The following is a 21,900-nucleotide window of genomic DNA, read 5'->3' as shown; positions in this document are numbered from 1 at the left end:
TCAAGGTGGAGGACCCCTGAGCATTGCATGACTCGGTACATTACCTTATATGAGACCCACCAAGAGCACAAGGCCCCCCAAACAAGTGAAAAACCGACACCAATTTGAAGGGCCGCTGGGCATCTGAGTGTACCCTGGCATATTGGGCCCCAGAAACGGCATTGACAGCCTTTCGGGAGAATGAGAAGAATCTGTGGAGGAAAACCTGATCGATCAAGAGTACCCGGGCATGTGAGCATATATATATATACATATATGTTTATATATATATATACATATATATATATATATATATATATATGTCTGTATGTGTCTCTGTCACTTGCTTATATATATATATATATATATATATATATATATATATATATATAAGCAAGTGACAGAGAGCTGGGAGGGCTGTCTATGCTAGACCAATGTAGAGCGTCCATGAGTATATCGCGAAGGTGTCGGTAGCCTGAGACCAACGTAAAGGGTCCCTGAGCAGCCCAGAATACCCCGGCAGGTTAACATATGGGCCCCACAGCTATAGCGTACAGAACATTCCGGCGAATGGGGAGAATCCGTGGGGCCCCCGATTGACAAGAGCGCCCCGGCACGCTAGCAGAAAGGGCCCATCGACAGTGCGGGCCGACCGAGCAAATGCGAAGAAATCAAGTGCAGCTTGGAATGCTCCTCAACGATCGCACCTACCCTTCAAGTGGGCAGATAGATCCCCGAAAACAGCATGAAGCCTCTGGACAGCGTAATAAGTCTATATGTATATATGTCGGCTGTAAGCCCAAAGACGTCCAGCTCTGTGGCATTTCTGTGTTGAAAAACTACATATTTTCTACCAGCTTTGGGACTCTTATGAGCCCAACTGGGCATGACCTGTGATCTCCCTCGTCTACGTCCTCCCCTGTTGACATGTGTTTTGAGCACGTATCTTTGCTCTATGGCTCCGTGAATGTGGCGGCGTCGGCCTGCCGCGCGTGTTCCGCCGCAATCGCCGCTAGTCCCCTACCGTCCGTACCGGCCGTGGATCAACGTGCACAGGTCCTCAAACACCGCCAGTGCTCCGAAACCAAAAAATCTATAAACACGTTTCCGGTGTTAAAATGCGCGCAATGCAAATGCTCCATATGCCACGGAAAATTTTGCTTGCGATTCCAAAACATGCCGGAGAAACATACTAAAAAATTAGGGGTTGCATCACCGCCCCCTCCCTATCAGGGCGGGGGTTAACATAATTTACAACCAGGAAAAAGAAGCAGGATTTAGATCGTGCAGCTTGATCATTTATTTATTCAAGTGAATGTTACCTACTGCAACATCTGAGGAATTTGATTTATTCCTTCCTTTCAGCCAATACGCCTATATGTGATATGCCTATGATAATACCAAAAGTAGAAATGGTTTCAAGTATTTCCTGTGACTTACGCCACTATAACAGGGTTTGACAGTTTCCCCGCCCTCTCCGTGCCTCTCATATCCACAATACTTCCATGGTATATTGATATCATATGTTCTAGGTATCCATATAGCACAAGAAAATCTTACCAATTAGAATACTATGGTGTGGCTTCAGATGGAACAACATCTGAATCTACACCATGCAAATTGCTTTGAAGCAATCAAACACGCTGAAGCTACGGCAAAGTTATCAGCAAGATGTGAAGTCTAGGGCATCCTGAATGTTGTGCCAAATGGGCTAGGTCCTATGAACAGCTATCCCCATTGGGCTGCTATTTGCTTGCATGGGCACTGGCCGAAGCTAAGAACCGCTCCAAATTATTGGATAAGCTAAAGCACGCGCGTCAAATTGGAATCCACATTTAGAGTCATATTCGCGGACTACTTCGACATGCCTGGAAATTGGCACAGAGATAGATCTTAACTTACTGATCCCTCTGGCGAAAGTGTAAGGTGGCAGGTCCAAAAGCAAAAAAGGTTATACCAGGTCAGAGAGTGCAAGGTAAACAAAATATAACTATTCGGATTCCCCTCAAAATTGGTATACCGGTAAAGCTTAATCTCCGTTACATTCTCGTGAAACTGTAACGCATCAGCTTAAAAATAAAAAAATACAGCATGTTATATAGCTCAAGATCAAAAGTCAGACTGCTTCGCATCAGTGCATCACAATTGGTGCACAAATTTGGCACCAAAATTGGCACCAAGTTCCGCGTAAACATATACATTTTTGTGATACCGACCTTATCCACCAAGTTGGCGCGTTTTGCCTACCCCTGCATATGAGGTGAGGTCATCAAGGAAAGCGCTTCAGATTTCGTGACGGGCTCATACCACAAGATGCACTTCATCACGCATCGCATGCTCCCTTTCATTAAAGGATGCATGTCATAATTTTCTCTGATATCATTCTGTTGAATTAACCTGAGGCTTCATGATATCTAGGCTGTGGGGGGGGGGGGGGGGCGTATCGACCGCTGTAGGACCTGCAGCTCCATACTATCAAGGGAATCTGAGGAAAGACACATGACGGTGGCCGATAACACTAGTCAGTGATGCCACGCAGAAATCAGTTGGTTGATATTCGTCACTTGACTGAGTGCGTTACATGTCCCACAAATCAATTATAAGATTACCAAAACATCCAAAATACTTTAGATCTCCCTGACACTCAAAATCTTCGCATCGCTTTGCAGCTGTACTAATCGAAAAACCGTGTTGCAGTGCCTCTGAGGCAGACCATCATATTGTTAGACCAAGGCCGGGCTACCTTATTGGATATGACTGTCCTGCCTCTAGAATTTGCTTAGTCCATGCCAATTAATGGTTCCGAGATGAGCTAGTTATATCAGCTTGCTTATCACGATTGACTCTACAAATTATTTCAATTCACTCTTGTAAGTTGACTTCGCATGACCTTTGTTTGTACCAAAATGTGACCTCGTGCACTACGGCTGACCTTCATTCACTAAAAGTAAGACGAGTAGAACCGTTACGTCAAAAGCTGGACCCGGAAGGGAGACTGTTTTTAACTGCACGGAGAGGACAAATTCCCCCCAGAAGCCAGTGACCAGACCGAACATTGCAAAAACGACAGAATTTGTGAAGATGATCATTTGACAGGCTACAAAAGCTTGTCGGGGATGCTTGAAACAGTTCGTAAGTTATCCTTTAGACTGAGTCGGTGGTGCTTTTAAGTCGCGAGTGGTCACAGGTAAAGAATTTTTCCGTAAGCGGGAAGTATTGAACGTTTCTTAGTGTATGTCCAGGACGACGTAACTGGACTTTCGAAGGTCGAAGGTGCATTTCTGCAACAAATCACAATATTCTGATTTGCATCTACTATCAGCACTCTAGACCATTGATAACAACGAATATTTTGAAAGCTGTCATGCAACAGTGGAAGGCACTGCGTAGCATTGTTCCGCTTCTTACCCTAACTTAGTTAAAACAGAGCCTTCCACCACGGAGCATTAAACCAGTGATCATTCAAGCACCAAGCGCAGATCGAGGGCCTGGTAAAACGTGCTTGTTGGCTCGGGTCGTTGTTTGAAAAATGATCCTGGTAGTGTTCTGACGTCCGTCAGCTTTCCTGGAAACGTCCGTCATACGGCGCTTAGGCGAGCCTACTCACGCTCGGCCGTCATGTAGCCAGTCATGTCACACCAACCATTAGTCCGTTTCTTTTGGTTTGGTTTTCGATTTTACCAGATCTTCATGAGTGACGGTCATTAAAATGCAATGGAACACAATGATTTGCGTGTGAAAACGAATTTCGGCCCTACTGAGCGTCAGCCAGTCCATTGTGCATCTGACGGCGACTCAAGATATTGATGGAAACGTTGCGTTCCGGCTCTTTTTGCTGCCGGCCATCATGTCACAGGCTGAGTAAGGCCAGCCTACGCGCCCGTCGTGGAGAGCTAGACCTATCGCATGGGTTCGGAACAGAAATGTCAGCGACACAGCTGCATATGATCTGCCGGCACGCGCATGCTGGGTGTAAACCGAATAACATCAATGTCCTTCACTATCCTTTTCGTGTAACATTTACGGCACCAGCAGAACGCGTCGTGCACGGTGGGACGGGCGATGCGATACAAGCTGAGAGAGTTGCCAGCTGCCATAATACGGACGGATGATGCTAAACACTATGGAAATGGAACCATCGAGACCATATTTTCGACATCGAAGCCATATCGCACAGCCTGCAAGCTTGCACCCCACACAGTCTGCTCATCCCCCACCGCGCCAGTGACGGTCCAGATCGACCTGACCTTCCCAGCTTCCTCTACAGCCACGCCAACCACCAAACATTTTGTTCGGTGCAAGATGACTACGTATTAGCCTCATGTTGCAGTTAAACTTTGGCAGGTGCATCAGCAAGAAATGCAAAGGGTCGGCTCAAGTCAACAGAGGTGGAAATTTCCTACGCAGGTGGAGGGTATGCTCCTCACCTTTATATTTTCTACACAGGTACGCATGTCCAATGACTTGGGGGTGACACCCTCGCGCTGCTCCGCACAGACTATGAATGATCCTAGTTGGGATCCGTCATACAACACACAGGCATAGGCGGAGTACACATTCTGGAACTGTTGACTCATTTGGAAGGAATGTGATGAAAGGTCATCGATTTGGGTGGGTAAGTGATGTATTATTGTGGAATTTTGTCTAGAGTGGATATGTTCATAACTTATTGGAAATACATTTGTGTGAAGCAGCGAGTCTTTTCATCTAAATATGACCAAGAGCCAAAATTGCATACGCACTACATCGATGACTTTTTTTAGCATCTTGACCCATGGGTTCGCCTCACCACTTAGGAGTTTAAGAGGGCTGCCCCCTCTCTAGTCATGCCGGCCAATCCCTTTAGATCGAAACACACAATTGTACATGCAATTCTTCTCATATATGCTGAATTCGGTGGGTTGAAAAAGTTTTAGCCTTCGGACGTTAAACCAAAAACTTTTAACGATTTAGCCTTTAAACATTGGAAAATAAAAGTATTAATTCAGTGCCAGAGACTCACCGCTAGATTTCTGTGCAAAAGAAAAGCATCAGCACCTTCCCAGTACTGGTCACATAGAAACATTGCGCGCAAAATGTGTCGATTCCATTCCTCGACGCCCTTTTTGTGGCACAGCTAGAGGAAAGCTCTCCACCGCGCGCAGAACTGTACCTCGAACCCCTGGCTGTTCCTATCATACTGCATTATAATGCAGCACACCCCATGTCTACTAAAATCCGTCCCTTACCACAAACATGGAAAGAGTTACGTATATGTTCGAACCTATAGGTCGTTTACGCAAATCTAAGTAATCTTTATCCGTGAATGGGGATGCTCAGAACACTGGGTGGAACTGCCTCTTATGACGCACGTTCTCGCCTTAGCAAACATCACGTTGGACTAAAAGTTGTAGAAAGGTGAAGCAAGCAAACTATGCTGTTTGCAGATGGCAGGCGGCAGACTGTAGAAACAGGTAAACACAGACGTGCGGATCAGTGGGTTGCAAGACTGTAGGGTAGCCCAGACTGGCGGGGCTTGTTTAAAACTCATTCTAGTTCGACCAGCCCTGCAGGCCCAGCGTTTACACCTGGGAGTAGTATTTCCCCCACATGCGTTATTGTGCTGATAGGAAAATCCACACCGAAAAACGTAGTATGAGAAACAATGCGAACATGCGCAACCGGTTTCATAAAGACCGTGGTGACTCACGTTAACACGCGCTTGGGTGCGGGTCAAATTGCCCCCCCCCCCCCCGAAGGATTTTCCACAATGGCTTTCGAACGGCGGGCCGCAGTCTACCAGATTTTGCATAGCTATATAACATTGTATGCCGGACTGTTTAGTATCAAAAATTTGGATGTGCCTCGTAAGGTCACTGACCTACAGCAAGTCCAAGGTCAAGCCATGGATTCCGCGAAGTTTATTTCTAGGGAATCGTTTGATCTGACGCACAACGTAGTGTTGGACAAAACCATACATCTTTGAAATCTTTTTTTAAAGCAACACAAAAATTAAATGAACAAATTACACGTCAGTGTAAGTCTTACCTTCAGAATTGACCTAAGGCCAATTCTGAAGGTAAGACCAAGGTCAAGGCTAAAGTAACAGCTAATGACAAAACCAACGTCAAATATTGCGATCGCAGCACGTTCCTGATCTTCATCCATAGCTGAAACCATAACCGCCGTATTGGGCCCTGATTTGGGCAAGGTTGTTTAAGTAACGCACTGGTGGAAGCAGCGTCTCACTCATTGTCCGTGAACAGTGCTGTCCACTGGCAAGTTGCATTTCAGGCGTTTAACTCGGTGCGCGTTGACGAAACCGATCAGCATAACCACCTGTGTTGCGGGCACAGCAACGACGATGTATTGAGTGTTAGGTCATGACTCGTGAGAGGCTGAATGGCCGTGGTGTTTGTGATGTTCGTGCAATGTTTAGGGTGCCTGATGTCTGAAAAGACAGTCATCTTTGCCAAATTGGACCGCTCATTGTGTAAAGGATACCGTTACTCCCGGTCGAAAACATTATGGTCCTGTCTCAGATGTCCTGTGTGTTTATATTAAAAGCTATTTACTTGAAAATATGAGCGTCGTTTAACGTCATAAGTAGTCCATACTGAACATTCAGGCATGGTGACTTTGTGGACCAGTGGAATGGATTTGAGGTATCACTATAGGTGCTAGTTTGTATGTTATTAGGTCAGACAGGCCAAAGGTCGAAAGGCCGAGAAAATCATACCTTTTCAGCCTTACATTATATCTACAATGCCATGAGACGTGCACGCAACACACAACCTGGATAGGTGTGCTTCTTTTTGAATGTGATTAGAATAGTGTATATTCTTAGAAGATTTTAGCGTATATTTATGATATATGACTCCGTTAATGTAACAATGTCGGCCCATCGCGCGCGTTCCGCGGTAGCGTCGGTTGCCGCCGGCCAGCCGATCAGGCCGTAGATCGCCGTGCAGCGCCGCTTAAAAACAGCTGCTGCTCCGAAACCAGAAAAGCTAGAAACACGTTCTTTGCCACAAAATACTTACACGTGCGGGCCACACAGGCTACTCAAAATTTAGGCGTGATTGCACAGCATACCGGAGAGGTACCTTCAAAAAAGTCATTAGGCAAGGTGCATTACCCGTTTATCAGGGCGAGGGCCAGACGCATAGTTATTTTTTATCATATCAAACCGTTCATGACGTCACTGGGTGATGCTGCTTATCACCAGTACAGGAGCGCAGCTGCGTATTCAGCTGGGGCGTCCCCTAATGCCCAAACTTGGACATGAGCTCCCTCCCCCTCCTCCAGCTTACTTTGAGGAGTGGGCTAAATTCTGGGAGAAACCCGTTCATCAGGTAGATTGCGTCATTTTTCACTGCTCATTTCCTCCCACCTCATTTTGTGAAATCTACGCCTGTGCATGACTAAAGGTCTTATAAGCTTGCTTAAGACATTTGCCCGCAAAATCATATCTCACCACATCCTCCTACCAGACACATAGCAGGAGCTTCCTGTGAAAGACAGGCGATGCCGCTATTCCGGCAGTAACGCTTGGATACGCGACACACCGTTTGCCACATCAGACTATTCATGATCAGTCCATGCTTCTCAAATGCAAGGATTGCAAGGTCAACTGCTGGTCTCCCAATCAGCGGCCGTGCTTCACTGAGCTTTGAGATCAAGGTGATTTGTTTTTGTCGTCACCCAAGCTGCGAGGAGCTTTAGGGGTCGGGGCTCTGAACTTGTTGAAAAAATATGGTTAAGCTGGTACTCTGGAATTTGACATAATCACTATAAAGATGAAGAAAAAAAGCACATTCTTCTAATCCTAGTTCACTACAATACCTTTGACGTTACCGGTTGGGTAGCATCTACTTGGTGTTGCCATTCAATTTTTAACATAAATTTGACATGGGTGTGCGTCAAGGGGGTATGGGCGGTTTCCAGATGACGTCCTAGGCTTAAAACCAAGTGATTTGCTAGCTCTGCGCAACCGAATAACTGAACGTCGAAAGAGCATGTGCTTGGACCGTTTCCTTTAATTTTAAGGTGACGTGCTTAACTCACGTGGAGCGCGACTTGCGTCGTCCAACGGCAAAAGTAGTGGGACGGCATCCTTGTATCCGCAATAGCAGTGAACTTAGATGTAGAAACATTTTACGCAAAACGACTCCGGCTGCTTCATTATGGAAGGCGCGGGTTTCTGACCGGCTCTTAGACCGGGCAAAGGTCCAAAAAGAACGGCGCGCGGCTGGCGCCGGGCCCTTCCTGTATGCTGCATTTTGTTTTCATGCTGTGCCTTTTCAGGCATGAGACGCACGCGTCCATTCGAGCAATAGCCGCAGGCGTTTACCTTGGCCTGGCTCTGAACTAATTTTTCCATTCATGAGGGGCCTGATGATAGGGTAAGTTGTGAGGCTGGCGGGGGTCTGGTCTTTTTTTGTGCCCAGTGGCGAGTCCGATATAATGTGCGCCAGTTTGCTTGATAGCGTCGTTTAAACAGCATCTGCCATATTCGAAGTCGCTTATTTTCAACACAAGAACTGACTGTGTCTGTCTTGCATCGTCTGCTTTCGTCCTATTACCTATTATTATCGTTCTCGTTACGTTCGATGGCTCCCAAAATCTCTTGAGGGATAAAACTGGTACGGTTATCGCGTAACCAGCGTGTATGTAGCTGCGCCGCCAAGCTAAAAGCTGTCCATTTATGTGGTCAACCCAAAGCAAGTGTGGTGGGTATTTCTTTTTGGGTCGAAGTTAAGTGGTCGCGATGTTGGGATTTGCGCTTGGATAGTATCGATGTGCCCCTCCGTGCCCACGCCGTCCTGTGCACTCATGTCCCTCATCGCGACTACCTCATGAACGGAAATTAACAAACAGGCTGGAGATGAGAGTGGGTTCTGCGCATCTGTTTTTCAATGCAACGTACAAAAACAAACCTTATTTTTCTCCTCGAATGACGAGAATGCAGCTGCGACCTCTTAAAACAGGAACGTTCAGTCCAAACCTGATACGTTGAACTCAACAATGTGTTTCCGGCATACATTGTTTTCATTGCATCTTTTATGTTATGCTAGCTTCGTCTTGACGCGCTTACCCCTACGAAAACGTACGTTATTGGAAACAGCTGACAAATGCGCCCAGAGAAGTTAATTTTGGGCTACTAGTATTTTATCGCATTTTAAATCTGTGAAGCAAAGAAGCACGGTCGTGGTATTGAGCAGGTAGCATTCAGCAACGACATGGATGCAACACTAATTAATCTTCTTCATTCACCAATCATCATCGAACGCGTGTATGATCTGCGCCGCAGAGAGTCTCTGAGACGGCTTGTAAACGCAGCGCAATGATGAGAACTGTTATTTCATAAAAATATAGAATTATGCGATTTATGTTGAAAGGTATTTGGAGAGCATATTGACAACACCACCCTCATCACCATACCACAAATGTACCATCGATCAAATTCATGAGGGCCTTTTAGACCAGTTGCGATCAAATCCTGTTGCTGCCCTGTACAAGGGCAAGTTGGCTGCTTTTGTGCAGCTGCAAAGTTGCAAAGTTACATCAAATGCAAGAGTGTTGCATAATTAACTCATTTACGACGCAGTGATTGTTAGGTTTGCATTGATGCGGGTAACTGATCAGGCAGCCTGCTTTGTAATGAAATCTGTCCTGCCCGTTGTGCCATAGCGACAGTGAAATGCAGAAGAGTGGCATTCGTCTGAGGTGAATCCAACAGTAATTATAAAGCTGTACGGCCGCCGTGAGACGCTTTGATGCGGCCTGCTTGCGTATGCTAGCGTCAGAAATGAAACATTGAAACCTCGAAACATTCTAGGTGCTTAAATACATATTCTGATTCCGGCTAACAAACGTGCATGAACCCATTATGAGCAGCGCTATACCATGGCTGACGTTACTCGGGTTCTGGAAATGTAGACGAAGTGGAAAAATCAAAAAGAAGAAGCAACAATGCTGAAGAACAAGAAGATACGCAGCAAAAGAGCATTGAAGGTCGGTTATTTCAAACTGAAGTATTCGTGATGACAACCATGAGCTGAAGCCCTTTCTTGCTCATGTTACGATACAGGTTAGGACATACTGTTCACATGGCAGCTCTGAAGACTCAGGACTTTCAGTTTTTGCGGGATACGTTTGATCTGCGAATGTTGTTGGCGAAGTCAAAAGGATCAATCCGTCTGACCTGTGCATACAATTTGGAGCCATAACACCGCTACTGCGGGGGTGGGGGTAAGCCTAGGTCTTAATTCAGCATGAACAACATACCCACTAAAGGCCTGTATGACAACAATGCATAGTTTAAAAAACAATGTCGATGTTGTTTCCCACTGGTACTTATGCTACCAGGGGATGAAAGGCCGAGTGTTCATTGGGATGCCAGTGCAATATATGTTAAGCGCGGTGCGCGATGGCTTGATTAGTCGCATTTTGAGGTGTGTGGTGCGAACCTATGCTGCACCCACCAGATGGTGTTCACGATCAAGCCAGACTGAGAAGAGAGCTGTATGGGTATCCATAGCTACCTTCTGGTGAGTGGAAATGGATAACTAAGATGAGAGCGCATTATATCATACAAAAACACTTTTATCTGCATAGGATTTTGTTTCATTCGAATCAAAAGATACCGGTGATAACTGCTGTTTTACGGACGCTTCAGAAGGGATCTAGACAATGTTTGCCATTATCTAGCGCAAATTGCGCGCAAAAAAATGTCCCCCCCCCCTCTACTGGAGCCCAGAAGTGCGGATAGTAAGAGCCGGGTTGGCAGGTACGGGAGACAGTGGACTGTATGCAGCGCTGTCCCACAGGCCTTTAGCGCCGTGCTTGAACCGCGGTGAAGGACAGCTTGAGCTATCTGGATTATAAACGAATTGGAATTGCGCGAGCCCCGTTTGCGTTTGTATATACGGAGGGCTTACGCTTGAGTACCATTACAATAATACGACAGGAGTCGGACAGCTGGAACAAATATCCCAAAACGCCTATGGACAAACGTACCCAATGGCGTTGTTCCTCATTGTTGCCACGCACGCTTGATAATAACTGTGTACTGTTAACGACCCACCAGATGATCCCCACAGGATTTGGGGCTAGCCAGGTGACATTCGTATCCAGCTGGATGGCAAAGTAAGCTCACCGAAGTATTTCTGGGCTAACCAAGCTGCAGAGTCTCTCAGAAGTATCAGTACAAAAATGATTAGTCATTTTTCTCAAGTAATTTGAGGCTCCAACAGACCAGACCATTTTCTGACAGCTGGACAGTTGGGAAATTGTGGTGATACTCCAAATCTAGCAGGCTTTCTCTCATGACAACACGCCCTTTTTTGTTACGCACCTCTAGTTTGGTCAGCGGTCAAACAGACGTTACCTTTTGCAGTGGCGGCGCTTCCATTAAGACACTTCTGGCACTGATGCAGATATCACCCAGGCATGTTTTTAACGAAATCATTATCTTGAACCATGATAAAACTTCGCTTAGAACGACTTATTTCAATGCATTTAACAGCCTCAGCCTATCTTGGTTGAATTGTGCTCTGAGGTTTTTCAGAATGACAGATGTGTACAAATAACCACCAGCACATGACACTGATATGACATTGACATTGACATTGGATGAAATGACAATGACAATGACAATGACAGGGAACACACACATGACATTGGAGGGAAGTTGAGAAACTATCAAAAATGTATAACGTTTTTCGAGGATAGCCCCTAAACGCGGCATGTTTCACCCAGCTTGGGTGCATGATCACCAACCTGTACCCGGCTCGAGTGCAACATCACAGGTGTCATTTAAGCTCACGGCGCTCCTTCTGAGCCCGGTTCAGAATGGAGCGACGTTGTTGCCAATATCCAGCGCGCAGTGGCTTGCGGGAGCTGGACGCCGACAGCCGCCATGGAGAATGATACGAAAATAATAGTTATCGTTTCGCTCAATAGGTGACGCCTCCCACCGATTACGTGCGCGGGAGGTAGGTGAAAATAGTGACTCAAGAGAAGTTTCCTGCTCTCACTTTCGACCCCTTCAATTTCCAAATCCGTCTCTTTGTCCCCCAAAAACTAAGCAGATGTTTCACACGTTTTAATCTTGCAGTTATGCTGTCGTGTCTTAAATGATCAACTCGCCGGATGCTGCGTCAAGTCAACCAGGTATGCACCCAATGTGTTTTACTTTAATCTTTCGTGAGTCAGGCGTTTTTAAAACGTATTCAAATAAATTATGAGTCTGTTGCAAGCTGTGCGACTCATTCGGAATCCGATAATGTTGAATAACACATAGAGACAGATCTGAGTCAGATTCCAGCTAAGACAACTTCGATCCCAGAGTCAAATTTTGCTTCTTGCACGTCAAGTACTCATTAGAAGTGATGTGAAATGCACCATGCCCCCGGCTCTTCCCCATGGAGTCAGCATCATTTCAATCCAGTGATGCCCCCACTTCTCAGATTCAGGTTGCGTTTAGCTTACTTTTGCACTACATTAAACATACATGCCGATTTGCCTAGTTAACCAGCCATCTTCCTCAAAATGCACTATCTTTTTCGTTTGGTGATTGGCCATCGCTTAAGAGTCACAGCCGCAGGACCGACGCCGCGCGGCCTATGGAGACTGCAACGCCGGGTGTCGAGGCTGCTGTTGCTATGACTTACGAACGCGTATGTTCAAAACCATATTATATATTTTGCACCGGTGACCTATTTTAACTGAATCTTGAACATTGTAAGAGGAACGTTGATTAAATCTATTTGATATAGATTTGGGACCCCAATTCATCTACAATCTACGATCAGATAGTCCTCAACACGTCTGAAAGAACACATAAAAGTATTTAACTGGAGTCTATGTGACAGTTATTGGACCACCTGCAGCGATTACGGATGTTGCTGCGTCAGTGAGGGTTTTTGTGCTGATCCGGGGCCAACTGCGTCAGTCAGCAGGCCTCCCGTGTCAGGGAGGGGAACAATGTGATATGATGTACTCTTCCAAGGGCCTCCGGATCGACCAGGGGATTCCGCACCGCGTCACCAGAATGGCAGCCAGATGGCACTTAACGATTGGATGGAATTACATCAAAAGCTTACAGATTACAGATTTATCACCAGAATGGCAGAATGGCAGCCAGATGGCACTTAACGATTGGACAGATTACATCAAAAGCTTCGGCCCTTGACCGAAATAGGTAATGTGCCCCCGGTGTCCTGCTCAAGAGGCCCCTTGCTCGGAAGAAAACAAGGGGTCTCAATATTGCTGAATAGAGTGTGGGTCTTATTATTGTTGAATATGGACGGTGGAAATGAGCAAAAAAAAGACAAGGCTTATTATTGTTGAATACAGAGGGTCGAAGTAAGTATAAAAAAGCCATCCAATGTTTGCCTAAGAGCGTTCATTTTTTCCAAAATGGACTAGTGAAACAGATTACATCAAAAGGTTCAAACTTGCCGGCCGCAACCTCGAGAGCAAGGAAAGCGATTGCCTGGGTTGTAGCTTCCATAAAAGCCAACGGCATCGGTAACTGCAAGTGCCACCAGACGACGGGCGCCCTGTTAATCTATCTTCTGGACAGATTAACAGTGACAGAAACACGAAAAATGGAGGTTCTACCTTTACTCTCACAGCTCCAGAACTAGATTCCTGCACCACCTCGCGGTGCTCTAAGGGCCAATCCGTTCTTATCATCAGTCTAAATTTCGCACATGTGAAGTATGCGCCCAGACTGTCCTCTAAATGCAACACTTCATGTCCTGAAGCGTTCAAAAGTACTTCTTTCAGAAGCGTCATCATTTCGTCCACCCGTTGGTCACTGCTCAGTGTTAGCCGTTGGGCCGACGCTGCGCCGACGCTGCGCGGCTTCCGCGCAAGTCTTCTCCATCGCTGCCCGCGAGAAACAATCTTGAGTCAATCTTGAGTCACAAGCTGCGTCAGAAAGGAGCATGTTCTGATTTTCGAAGTTCATGCAGGCACAGCCACCCAATGGGAGACTGGAGACGGAATTACCAGCATTTCAAAAATACCTTTCCTGCGGAAGAGAACAGGGCTTCTTTAAGCAAAGCCAAACAAAAATAAAATCTTAAGTATGACTTAAGGCGAACCTAACGAGCGAAACACGAAGCGGGTTTTAATGTAACAAGCTTAAGAGACAATAAGGTGTGTTTTTGCCGAAGTCAAAATTGGTATCGTACCACTATCGTACCACCGCTGCTGTGGTGTTTGTAGCACGGTGGTCAAAAATAAAATAATTTCCAAGTGTAGCTTCTAGATCCTGTCCGCTCTCAGTTCGTCGTTGTATTGACTGACTTGGGGGCCGTCGGGTCGGGTCGTTGACTCGCGGTCATGATTGCATCCACGACTCAGTCGATGTCATTCGTCGTTTGTCAAGAGTGCGGGTCTTCTAGATGGCGAAGTTCACACGGGACTGACTCAGCTGTAAAACCGTGTGTGCCTCAACTGGTTGTGTTCGCAAGAAGCGAGAATATTTATCATAGCATAAGCTCGTAGGTGAATCCTGTGGAGAAATATTCAAGCTCTGAATTATTAAGAAACTCGGCAGATCATCGCAGCTCTCCGCTATAATACAAGATTCCCTATCATCCTTCACACCGAACAGCTGAGTGCAGCTCTCCATACGTACAATTCCGCCGCATTGGTTTCATTTAGGACCGCAAGCAAAGCGCGCGCGAGGGGCGCTATCGTGAATGGATGTATGTTGAGGGTTGTTCGGCGGGACAATAATCTTATAGGTATGTCTAAATAATGGCTACGGGCCCATTATGCTTGCTCGTTGCACGGCGCATACTTAACTGCCAGCAAGAGGTACCCGGCTGCCTTGCTGCGCAAAGAGGCGTGTGCAGCGCCGACTGTGCCACCTCTCGTGCGTAACGTCCGCTCGTACCTCAGCGATATGAATTCGGTCTGTTAACATTTATAAGATGCTCAGCACTCATGTGTTTCCTAGGCATATTGCTTGAGGATCACTCTTCCATGCACTAAGATATGGCAGGAATACTTACTTTTTGGGTTTCTGCTTGCCTAGCTATGTGGCCAGGTGGCACTTGGCTCATGTTTGACATGACTTCAAGCCACACAACACAAATTCTCATCTTGGTGCACATTGTGTCCTGCTTGATCTCTTTCAGCCTTTGATAGATGTGTCAGTCACCTGGCTGCCAGTCTGCCAGCCAGCCAGCCAGCCAGTCAAGCCAGTCTGCATACAATCCATTCACTATACCAAATGCAGGGGTGATATGGGCAGCATCGTAAACCTGATACCTTTGTGTTTTGAGCTCAGGTCCAGCCAAACTGCTAGAAGTTCAAATTATTTTGTGCCAAAAATTTCTGGAGCTTTCGCATGAAATTGCTTTGGAACATATTTGTTCTTAGCACATTGCTTCTTTCTCTGCCAAAATTGATGGCAGCACCAAACTCAGAGCACTTGGGTTTACAAGGGATGTGTCTTGAAATTTCTGCAGTGTATTGTATCATATTCAGTATAATATGTATTTTTTGCAGTATCACCTGCAGAGATGTTATTTTATCCTTCCTCAATTTTTGCTGAATGTTTTTGATGGTTTTGCTGTTGCACACCCTGTTTCCCATAATCCCATACACAAATGGTGTCCTGCTCAATCCCAATGCATGCCTTGCTCTCACAGGTAATGTGGCTGACACCAATTCAGTCTGGAACACACTCGTGGGCGGCACAGCTGGGGAGGGGGTGCAGTCAACTTCCCTGTGTGGAGGCCAATAGTATGTTTTCCCCCCTGAAAAAATCGGGAGGCCCTTTTTCGTCAAATAAAGGCATTGTAGCTACACCTAGTGTACCAGAGTTCATGTCTAGGAGCCCACCAGAACTAAGCTAGTGGGTAACAATTTTTGCTCACAAGACCTGGTCAAAAGATCAAGAATTAGCAGGCTAGGTAAAGAGACCCACTTTCTGGGTTTTCTGTGGTCTCCTACATAATAAGGTAATTAAGGGTTTAGATCAGGAGGCTCAATGTTGTATTGAGGTGTATCCTTTTTTGTTCACTCAGGAGGCACATGTTCAACCAAGCATGCTGTTGTTCTAGTTAAGAAGGCACCCACTATATTAAGGAGACCCCATTTGTGGAACAGAAACCCCTTTCCTTGCCTCAGATGGCCACAGATCTAGATCAGGATGCCCTGGTTTGGGATGGTGAGGCCCATTGGCTAGATTTGGAAGCTCCCTTTCCTGGGACAGAAGATGCTGCTTTAGGTTAGTAAGGTCCTTTGTTGGATAATTGGAAGCCCCATTCTATATTTTAATTGTCAACACATATGCATTTGCATACATGCAGTGATCTGAGAAGGGGGGGGGGGACACATGTCTGCAGGGTCTCTCCCCCTTAGGTGTGATAATGTGTGGGAGGCCTGTGTGGAGGCCCTGTGTGGAGGCCCCATTTTATCCAGGAGGGCCCTGGAAATCCTATGCCCCTATTCAAGACATGTGCCTCTCCTGGATGCATTAATGAAATTAGATCAGACATCAACTTTCAATTATAAAAGAGATACCAACATGTCATTACTTGTCATGGAGGATGGAGGCAATGGTCATTGACAGTGCTGAATTACCAGATAGTGTATCTTTTTCTCCACGTTCTGTCATCTGCAGAAATTTGAGGATGCCCTAGAGACTGGTCAGGCACTAACAGGTCTCAGGCCCAAATTGTTGTCTCAGGCCCAATTGTCTGTCCAAGTTTAATTGAATTTGATCTAAAAGCCAGCCAGCTTGAGAGTTGCATGATTACATTGTTGCCATTTGTTGCGTCCTTTTACATTGTTGACAACTCCCAGGTAATAGTTCCAGCATATGTAAGAAGTATAAACCTCATTTTTTAATTTTTTTTATTGTTCCCCATTTCCAGCAAATGTTCCTATGTCATAGAACTCTCAAATGGAGGAGGTCAATACCAGCCATGCAATATGATCATAAGTGGGTCGGCCAAGCTGAAGTTATACCTGACAAATGCTACTTGCAGTATGTTTGTATACATATCCCCACAACACCTTTTTACTACTTACATGATTATCAGTAAGTAACAACTGTCAATACATTATCTTCATGATTTGTGACATGGCTGCTATTGACAGTTGTGAAATGATTTTAGTGGTTTTGGTTATGCACAACTTGCTTCCTGTAATCCAGACACAAAAGTGTCACTGCTATAATCCTGAAGCGTGCCCTGCCCTCACAGATAATGTAACAGACACCATTCCAATTTGAAACGCACAAATTAGATTACATAGCACATGCACTTGCAGCTATAGGAGAGCTTCCAGCATGCCATTGCTTGTCACTTAGAGAGAAGCACTGGCCATTGGCAGTACTGAATTGTCAGATAGCTGGTCTATATGACCCTTTTGGTTTTGGTTTTCAATATAACTTTGTGGGCTGCAAGTCGACTATCCCACTGTGAAAGTCGCTGGCAGGTGTAAGAGGCGTAACTGGTTTCCGAGCTTATATTGTCGACCTCTCCGCTGATGGATGGCATGCCGCGCTGTGTACTTAGGCATATAACTAGCGACTGCTCGGTTTCAGCTGGCGGTCGGGCAGTGAGGGTGGCCGTCTGAAGTCCGCGCCGCCGCCGTCATGACGTCCATCATCAAGGTGCAGACGCTGACCGGCGCCGACGGCGAGACGCCCCACTGCCACCTGCTGCAGGTGGACGAGTGCCGCTTCCTGTTGGACGCGGGCTGGGACGAGAACTTCAACCTCGCCTACCTCAAGGACGTGCGCAAGCACATCAACCAGATCGACGCCGTGCTGCTGACGTTCCCCGACCAGGCGCACCTGGGCGCGCTGCCTTACCTCTTCGGCAAGTGCGGCCTCAGCTGCGCGGTGTACGCCACTGTGCCCGTCTACAAGATGGGCCAGATGTTCCTGTACGACCAGTACCAATCGCGCCACAACACCGAGGACTTCGACGTGTTCACGCTCGACGACGTGGACTCGGCGTTCGACAAGATCGTGCAGCTCAAGTACAACCAGAGTGTAGCGCTGAAGGGGCGCGGCCAGGGCCTGACCATCACGCCGCTGGCCGCCGGTCACATGATCGGCGGCACCATGTGGAAGATCGTCAAGGACGGCGAGGAGGACATACTCTACGCCGTCGACTTCAACCACAAGAAGGAGCGCCACCTGAACGGCTGCGACCTGGAGCACGTGTCGCGGCCGTCGCTGATGATCACCGACGCGTACAACGCCACCTACCAGCCGGCGCGGCGGCGGCAGCGCGACGAGCAGCTGATGACCATCATCTTGCAGACGCTGCGCGGCGGCGGCAACGTGCTGGTGGCCATCGACACGGCCGGCCGCATGCTGGAGCTGGCGCACATGCTCGACCAGTTGTGGCGCAACAAGGACTCTGGTCTCATGACCTACTCGCTGGCGCTGCTCAACAACGTCAGCTACAACGTGGTCGAGTTTGCCAAGTCGCAGATCGAGTGGATGAGCGACAAGCTGATGCGCAGCTTCGAGGGCGCGCGCAACAACCCGTTCCAGTTCAAGCACATGCAGCTGTGCCACTCGCTGGCCGAGGTGAACCGCATCCGCGGCCCGAAGGTGGTGCTGGCCAGCTCGCCGGACCTGGAGTGCGGCTTCTCGCGCGAGTTGTTCGTGCAGTGGTGCACGAGCGCCAAGAACCACGTGATCCTGACGTCGCGCACGAGCAGCGGCACGCTGGCGCGCGAGCTGGTGGCCAACAAGCGGCGCGCGCTCTCGCTGCAGGTGAAGCAGCGCGTGCGCCTGGAGGGCGCCGAGCTCGAGGAGTACCGGCGCCGCCAGCTGGAGGCCAAGCGAGCGCGCGCGCTCGAGCTGGCTGGCGACGTCGACTCGAGCGACGAGTCGGACGCCGGCGAGGCGCCGCTGACCGCCGACGGCCACGCGGAGCACGACCTGGTGCTCACCAACGGCAAGCCCAACCCGCTTTTCTACAAGTCGAGCAAGCGCCAGCACCCCGTATTTCCGCACGTGGAGGAGCGCATCAAGTACGATGACTACGGTGAGCTCATCCGCGCCAACGAGTTCGCCGTGGCTGAGGAAGAGGCCAAGCCGGAGCCGGTGCCGGAGGAGGTCGAGCCGGCGGACCGCGAGATGCAAGACGTGTCGACGGTGCCGTCCAAATGCCTCGCCTACTACCGCACCTTCAACGTCGCCGCCGGCGTGACGTACATCGACTTCGAAGGCCGCACGGACGGCGAGAGCCTTTACCGCATTCTGGAGCAGCTGCGGCCGCGCCGGCTCGTGCTGCTCCGGGGCACCGACGACGTCGTCCAGCCGCTCATCCCCAGGTTCTCGCAGGTGGGTGCCGCCACCGCTGCCGTATTCGCCGTGTTCGCATTCGCCGGGTACGGCTGGTGGCAGCGTGACGTGTCTGCAGAAGTGCCGACCTATGCGTTAGCGTGGGTTTGAGAGCCAATTCGGTGCCTTAGATGCAGTCAAGATGGAAACGCGACGGTCGCTCCCCCCGTTGAAATGCGTTCTTCCGCTGTTGTCCAAGCTGTGCTGAGATGTCCTGTTTAACGTGTCATGTACGAGCTTTGTGACGACCCTGGCCGAGCTCCCTATACCTTTGTGGATGAAGTAAGCCATCTGGGTGTGCCCAGCACATAGAGGCGTCCATGATCAAATCTCCATGGCCCGTGGTCCTGGCGAACGGCTATCGCTCCACGATACCCATGTGAATCGCCGGGCCGGTGCCCCACACTGGCCGGCCGGAAATGCCGCGCCAGAACCATCATCCGCACGAGCATGGGTTTGATATGGTCGGGTTGTATCATCTGGTCGGGAAGTTGATTTTTTTGCATTCTTGTGCTTCTTGTTTTGGAAGTTGTGAGTGTTTGGTTCGGTTGGCTAAGTCTCAAACGCCCCTCAAAATGACCGAGAGTGCGGTGCGGTGGCGTTCCTTGACGCGTGTTTTTTTTCTCCCGCCGTCAGGTGGCGGAAAAGGTCCTGGTGCCTCGTGCCGGCCACCCAGTGGACGCCACCACGGAGTCGCACATTTACCAGGTGCGGCTACGCGACTCGCTGGTCTCCTCGCTCACCTTCTCCAAGGGCCGCGACGCCGAGGTGGCCTGGCTGGACGGCGTGGTCACCATGGCAACCGACCAGCGACGCTCGGACGTGACGGCACCGGCCGCTGACGTCGCCATGGAGACGGAGGAGGACGCCGATGAGCCCATTCCGACGCTGGAGCTGCTGCCGGCCGACCAAGCGCCGAGCCACCCTACCGTGTTCATCAACGAGCTGCGCCTCTCGGACTTCAAGCAGGCGCTGGTACGACTGGGCATCGCGTCCGAGTTCTCCGGCGGTGTACTGTGGTGTTGTAACGGCACGGTGGCGCTGCGTCGCCAGGAGCAGGGCCACATCACCATCGAAGGCTGCCTGTCGGACGACTTCTTCCAGATCCGCGAGCTGCTGTACGGCCAGTACGCCATCGTATGAGGCCGACCGGCGGATAGGCCGCGGTGCGGGTCGTGGGGCGGCGAGCGTGGACGCGTCCCGTCGGCCAACAGCTGTGATTAGACAACGGCGCGTCGAGGCGTGCTCGGAGCGTGCGGAGGTGGCGCCCCCTGAGCGGCTCACAGAGTGCCCCAGGGGGCCAGAGGCCGGCACCGAAGACGCGCTTTCGAACTGGTGCTTGTCAGCGTCGTTGGTGTTTGCAGACATCACTTGCCACGATAGCAATGCTGGGACGTGACCAGGTGCATGAAGAACGGGCCGACTGCTGATGGTGATGTTGGCTCATGTGTTGCACTGCTGCGAACGCTGACGTGTGTAATGGGTTCCGGGCTTCTTTGCGATCCTGCGCTGCCTCAGTTCCGTTGGGTTATGTTGATCTCTGACAACTCGAGGACGCTCGCGGACTATGTGAATGCAATTGCTCCGGATGATCTGGACATCGTGCGTGCAGAATACACGCCGGACTTACAGGGAGATATTTCATACAAATCAGACATTTCAGTTCTGGGAGTTTGCTAGTCGTAAAGCGACTTGCCGATGACATAATTCCTTTTTTGAAGATAGAATCCAAAAAACTCGGTGGTCCCAACAATCCATTAAACTGCGTTTGATTCCACCTTGTGTTCAACTGTTGACAAGCCCCACCGCGCAGTTGCAGCCAATTGGGCGAAGAAGCTCTCAACCAGTTGTAGAACCGATTTTCTTCCACTTCTTACTATGCAATTGCGTTGGGCTCACGGCTAAACTTATCCTAAGCTCGGAAGGAGCATCCGTGCTGCTAAGTCCTTCCCTCATGTATCGCTAAGCGGAATAATCGCGTGTTCCTCGTCACTGCGCGAACAGCTGTTGGCAGACGCCTGAGAACCGCCCCTCGTTATGCCGTACGTGCACCTCAGTTGTCACACTTGATTGGGTCAAAGTACCAATGAACTTGAAAAAGCCAGACTAAACAGCTCCTGATAACGTTTTCGGAGGTTGTGAACGTTTGCTAATAGATAGCGTTTTTGTTCACAAACACGCTAGCTGCGACGCCTCAGAAATGTAAGCGGGTGGTGATTTCGAGTCTGTCATGGTCAGACGGACATCTGTGTACACATCGTTTTCTCCCATCGATGTATTTGATTTCAACATGGAGTTGTCTGGAGTAACCGCATCCCGGCGGGGGTGCTTCTTTTTGCAAACGGTTGCCCTCGCGCTCAAAAACAGCGGAAAGGAGGCTGGTGTTACGCCGTGTGGCATTGCCGTAGCGACAAAATACGGTGACTCGTGCCGGCGGAGGACCACCGGGTCCGATGACCAGCCGCGGGCACTGTCCTTGCTGAGGTCACCCGACCTTGCACGGAATCCCACGGAGACCGGCGCGGCAGCACTGAGCTGGAAAGGCCGAGGTATTTTGTAGCACCGCTCACCGCTGCGCAGGATGTGGTTGGCATAATGAC

At 48.9% G+C, this 21,900-nt stretch overlaps 1 protein-coding gene across 1 annotated transcript; it reads left to right on the top strand.

The window, feature by feature from the left end:
• Positions 1-14,653: 14,653 nt before the first annotated feature.
• Cpsf100 (cleavage and polyadenylation specificity factor subunit 2) lies at positions 14,654-20,937 on the top strand. The gene is made up of 3 exons (XM_037232168.1): positions 14,654-14,723; positions 17,540-19,300; positions 19,937-20,937. Exons 2-3 carry the CDS (start codon positions 17,591-17,593, stop codon positions 20,441-20,443), a joined length of 2,217 nt encoding a protein of 738 aa, XP_037088063.1. The 5' UTR covers positions 14,654-14,723; positions 17,540-17,590; the 3' UTR covers positions 20,444-20,937.
• Positions 20,938-21,900: the final 963 nt, after the last annotated feature.

This window comes from Pollicipes pollicipes, unplaced genomic scaffold (genome assembly GCF_011947565.3).
Source record: "Pollicipes pollicipes isolate AB1234 unplaced genomic scaffold, Ppol_2.1 Scaffold_6686;HRSCAF=7923_pilon_pilon_pilon, whole genome shotgun sequence".
NCBI lineage: Eukaryota > Metazoa > Arthropoda > Thecostraca > Pollicipedomorpha > Pollicipedidae > Pollicipes > Pollicipes pollicipes.
The sequence above is the reverse complement of the archived record's forward strand: the minus strand, read 5'-3'. Positions and strand labels throughout refer to the sequence as shown.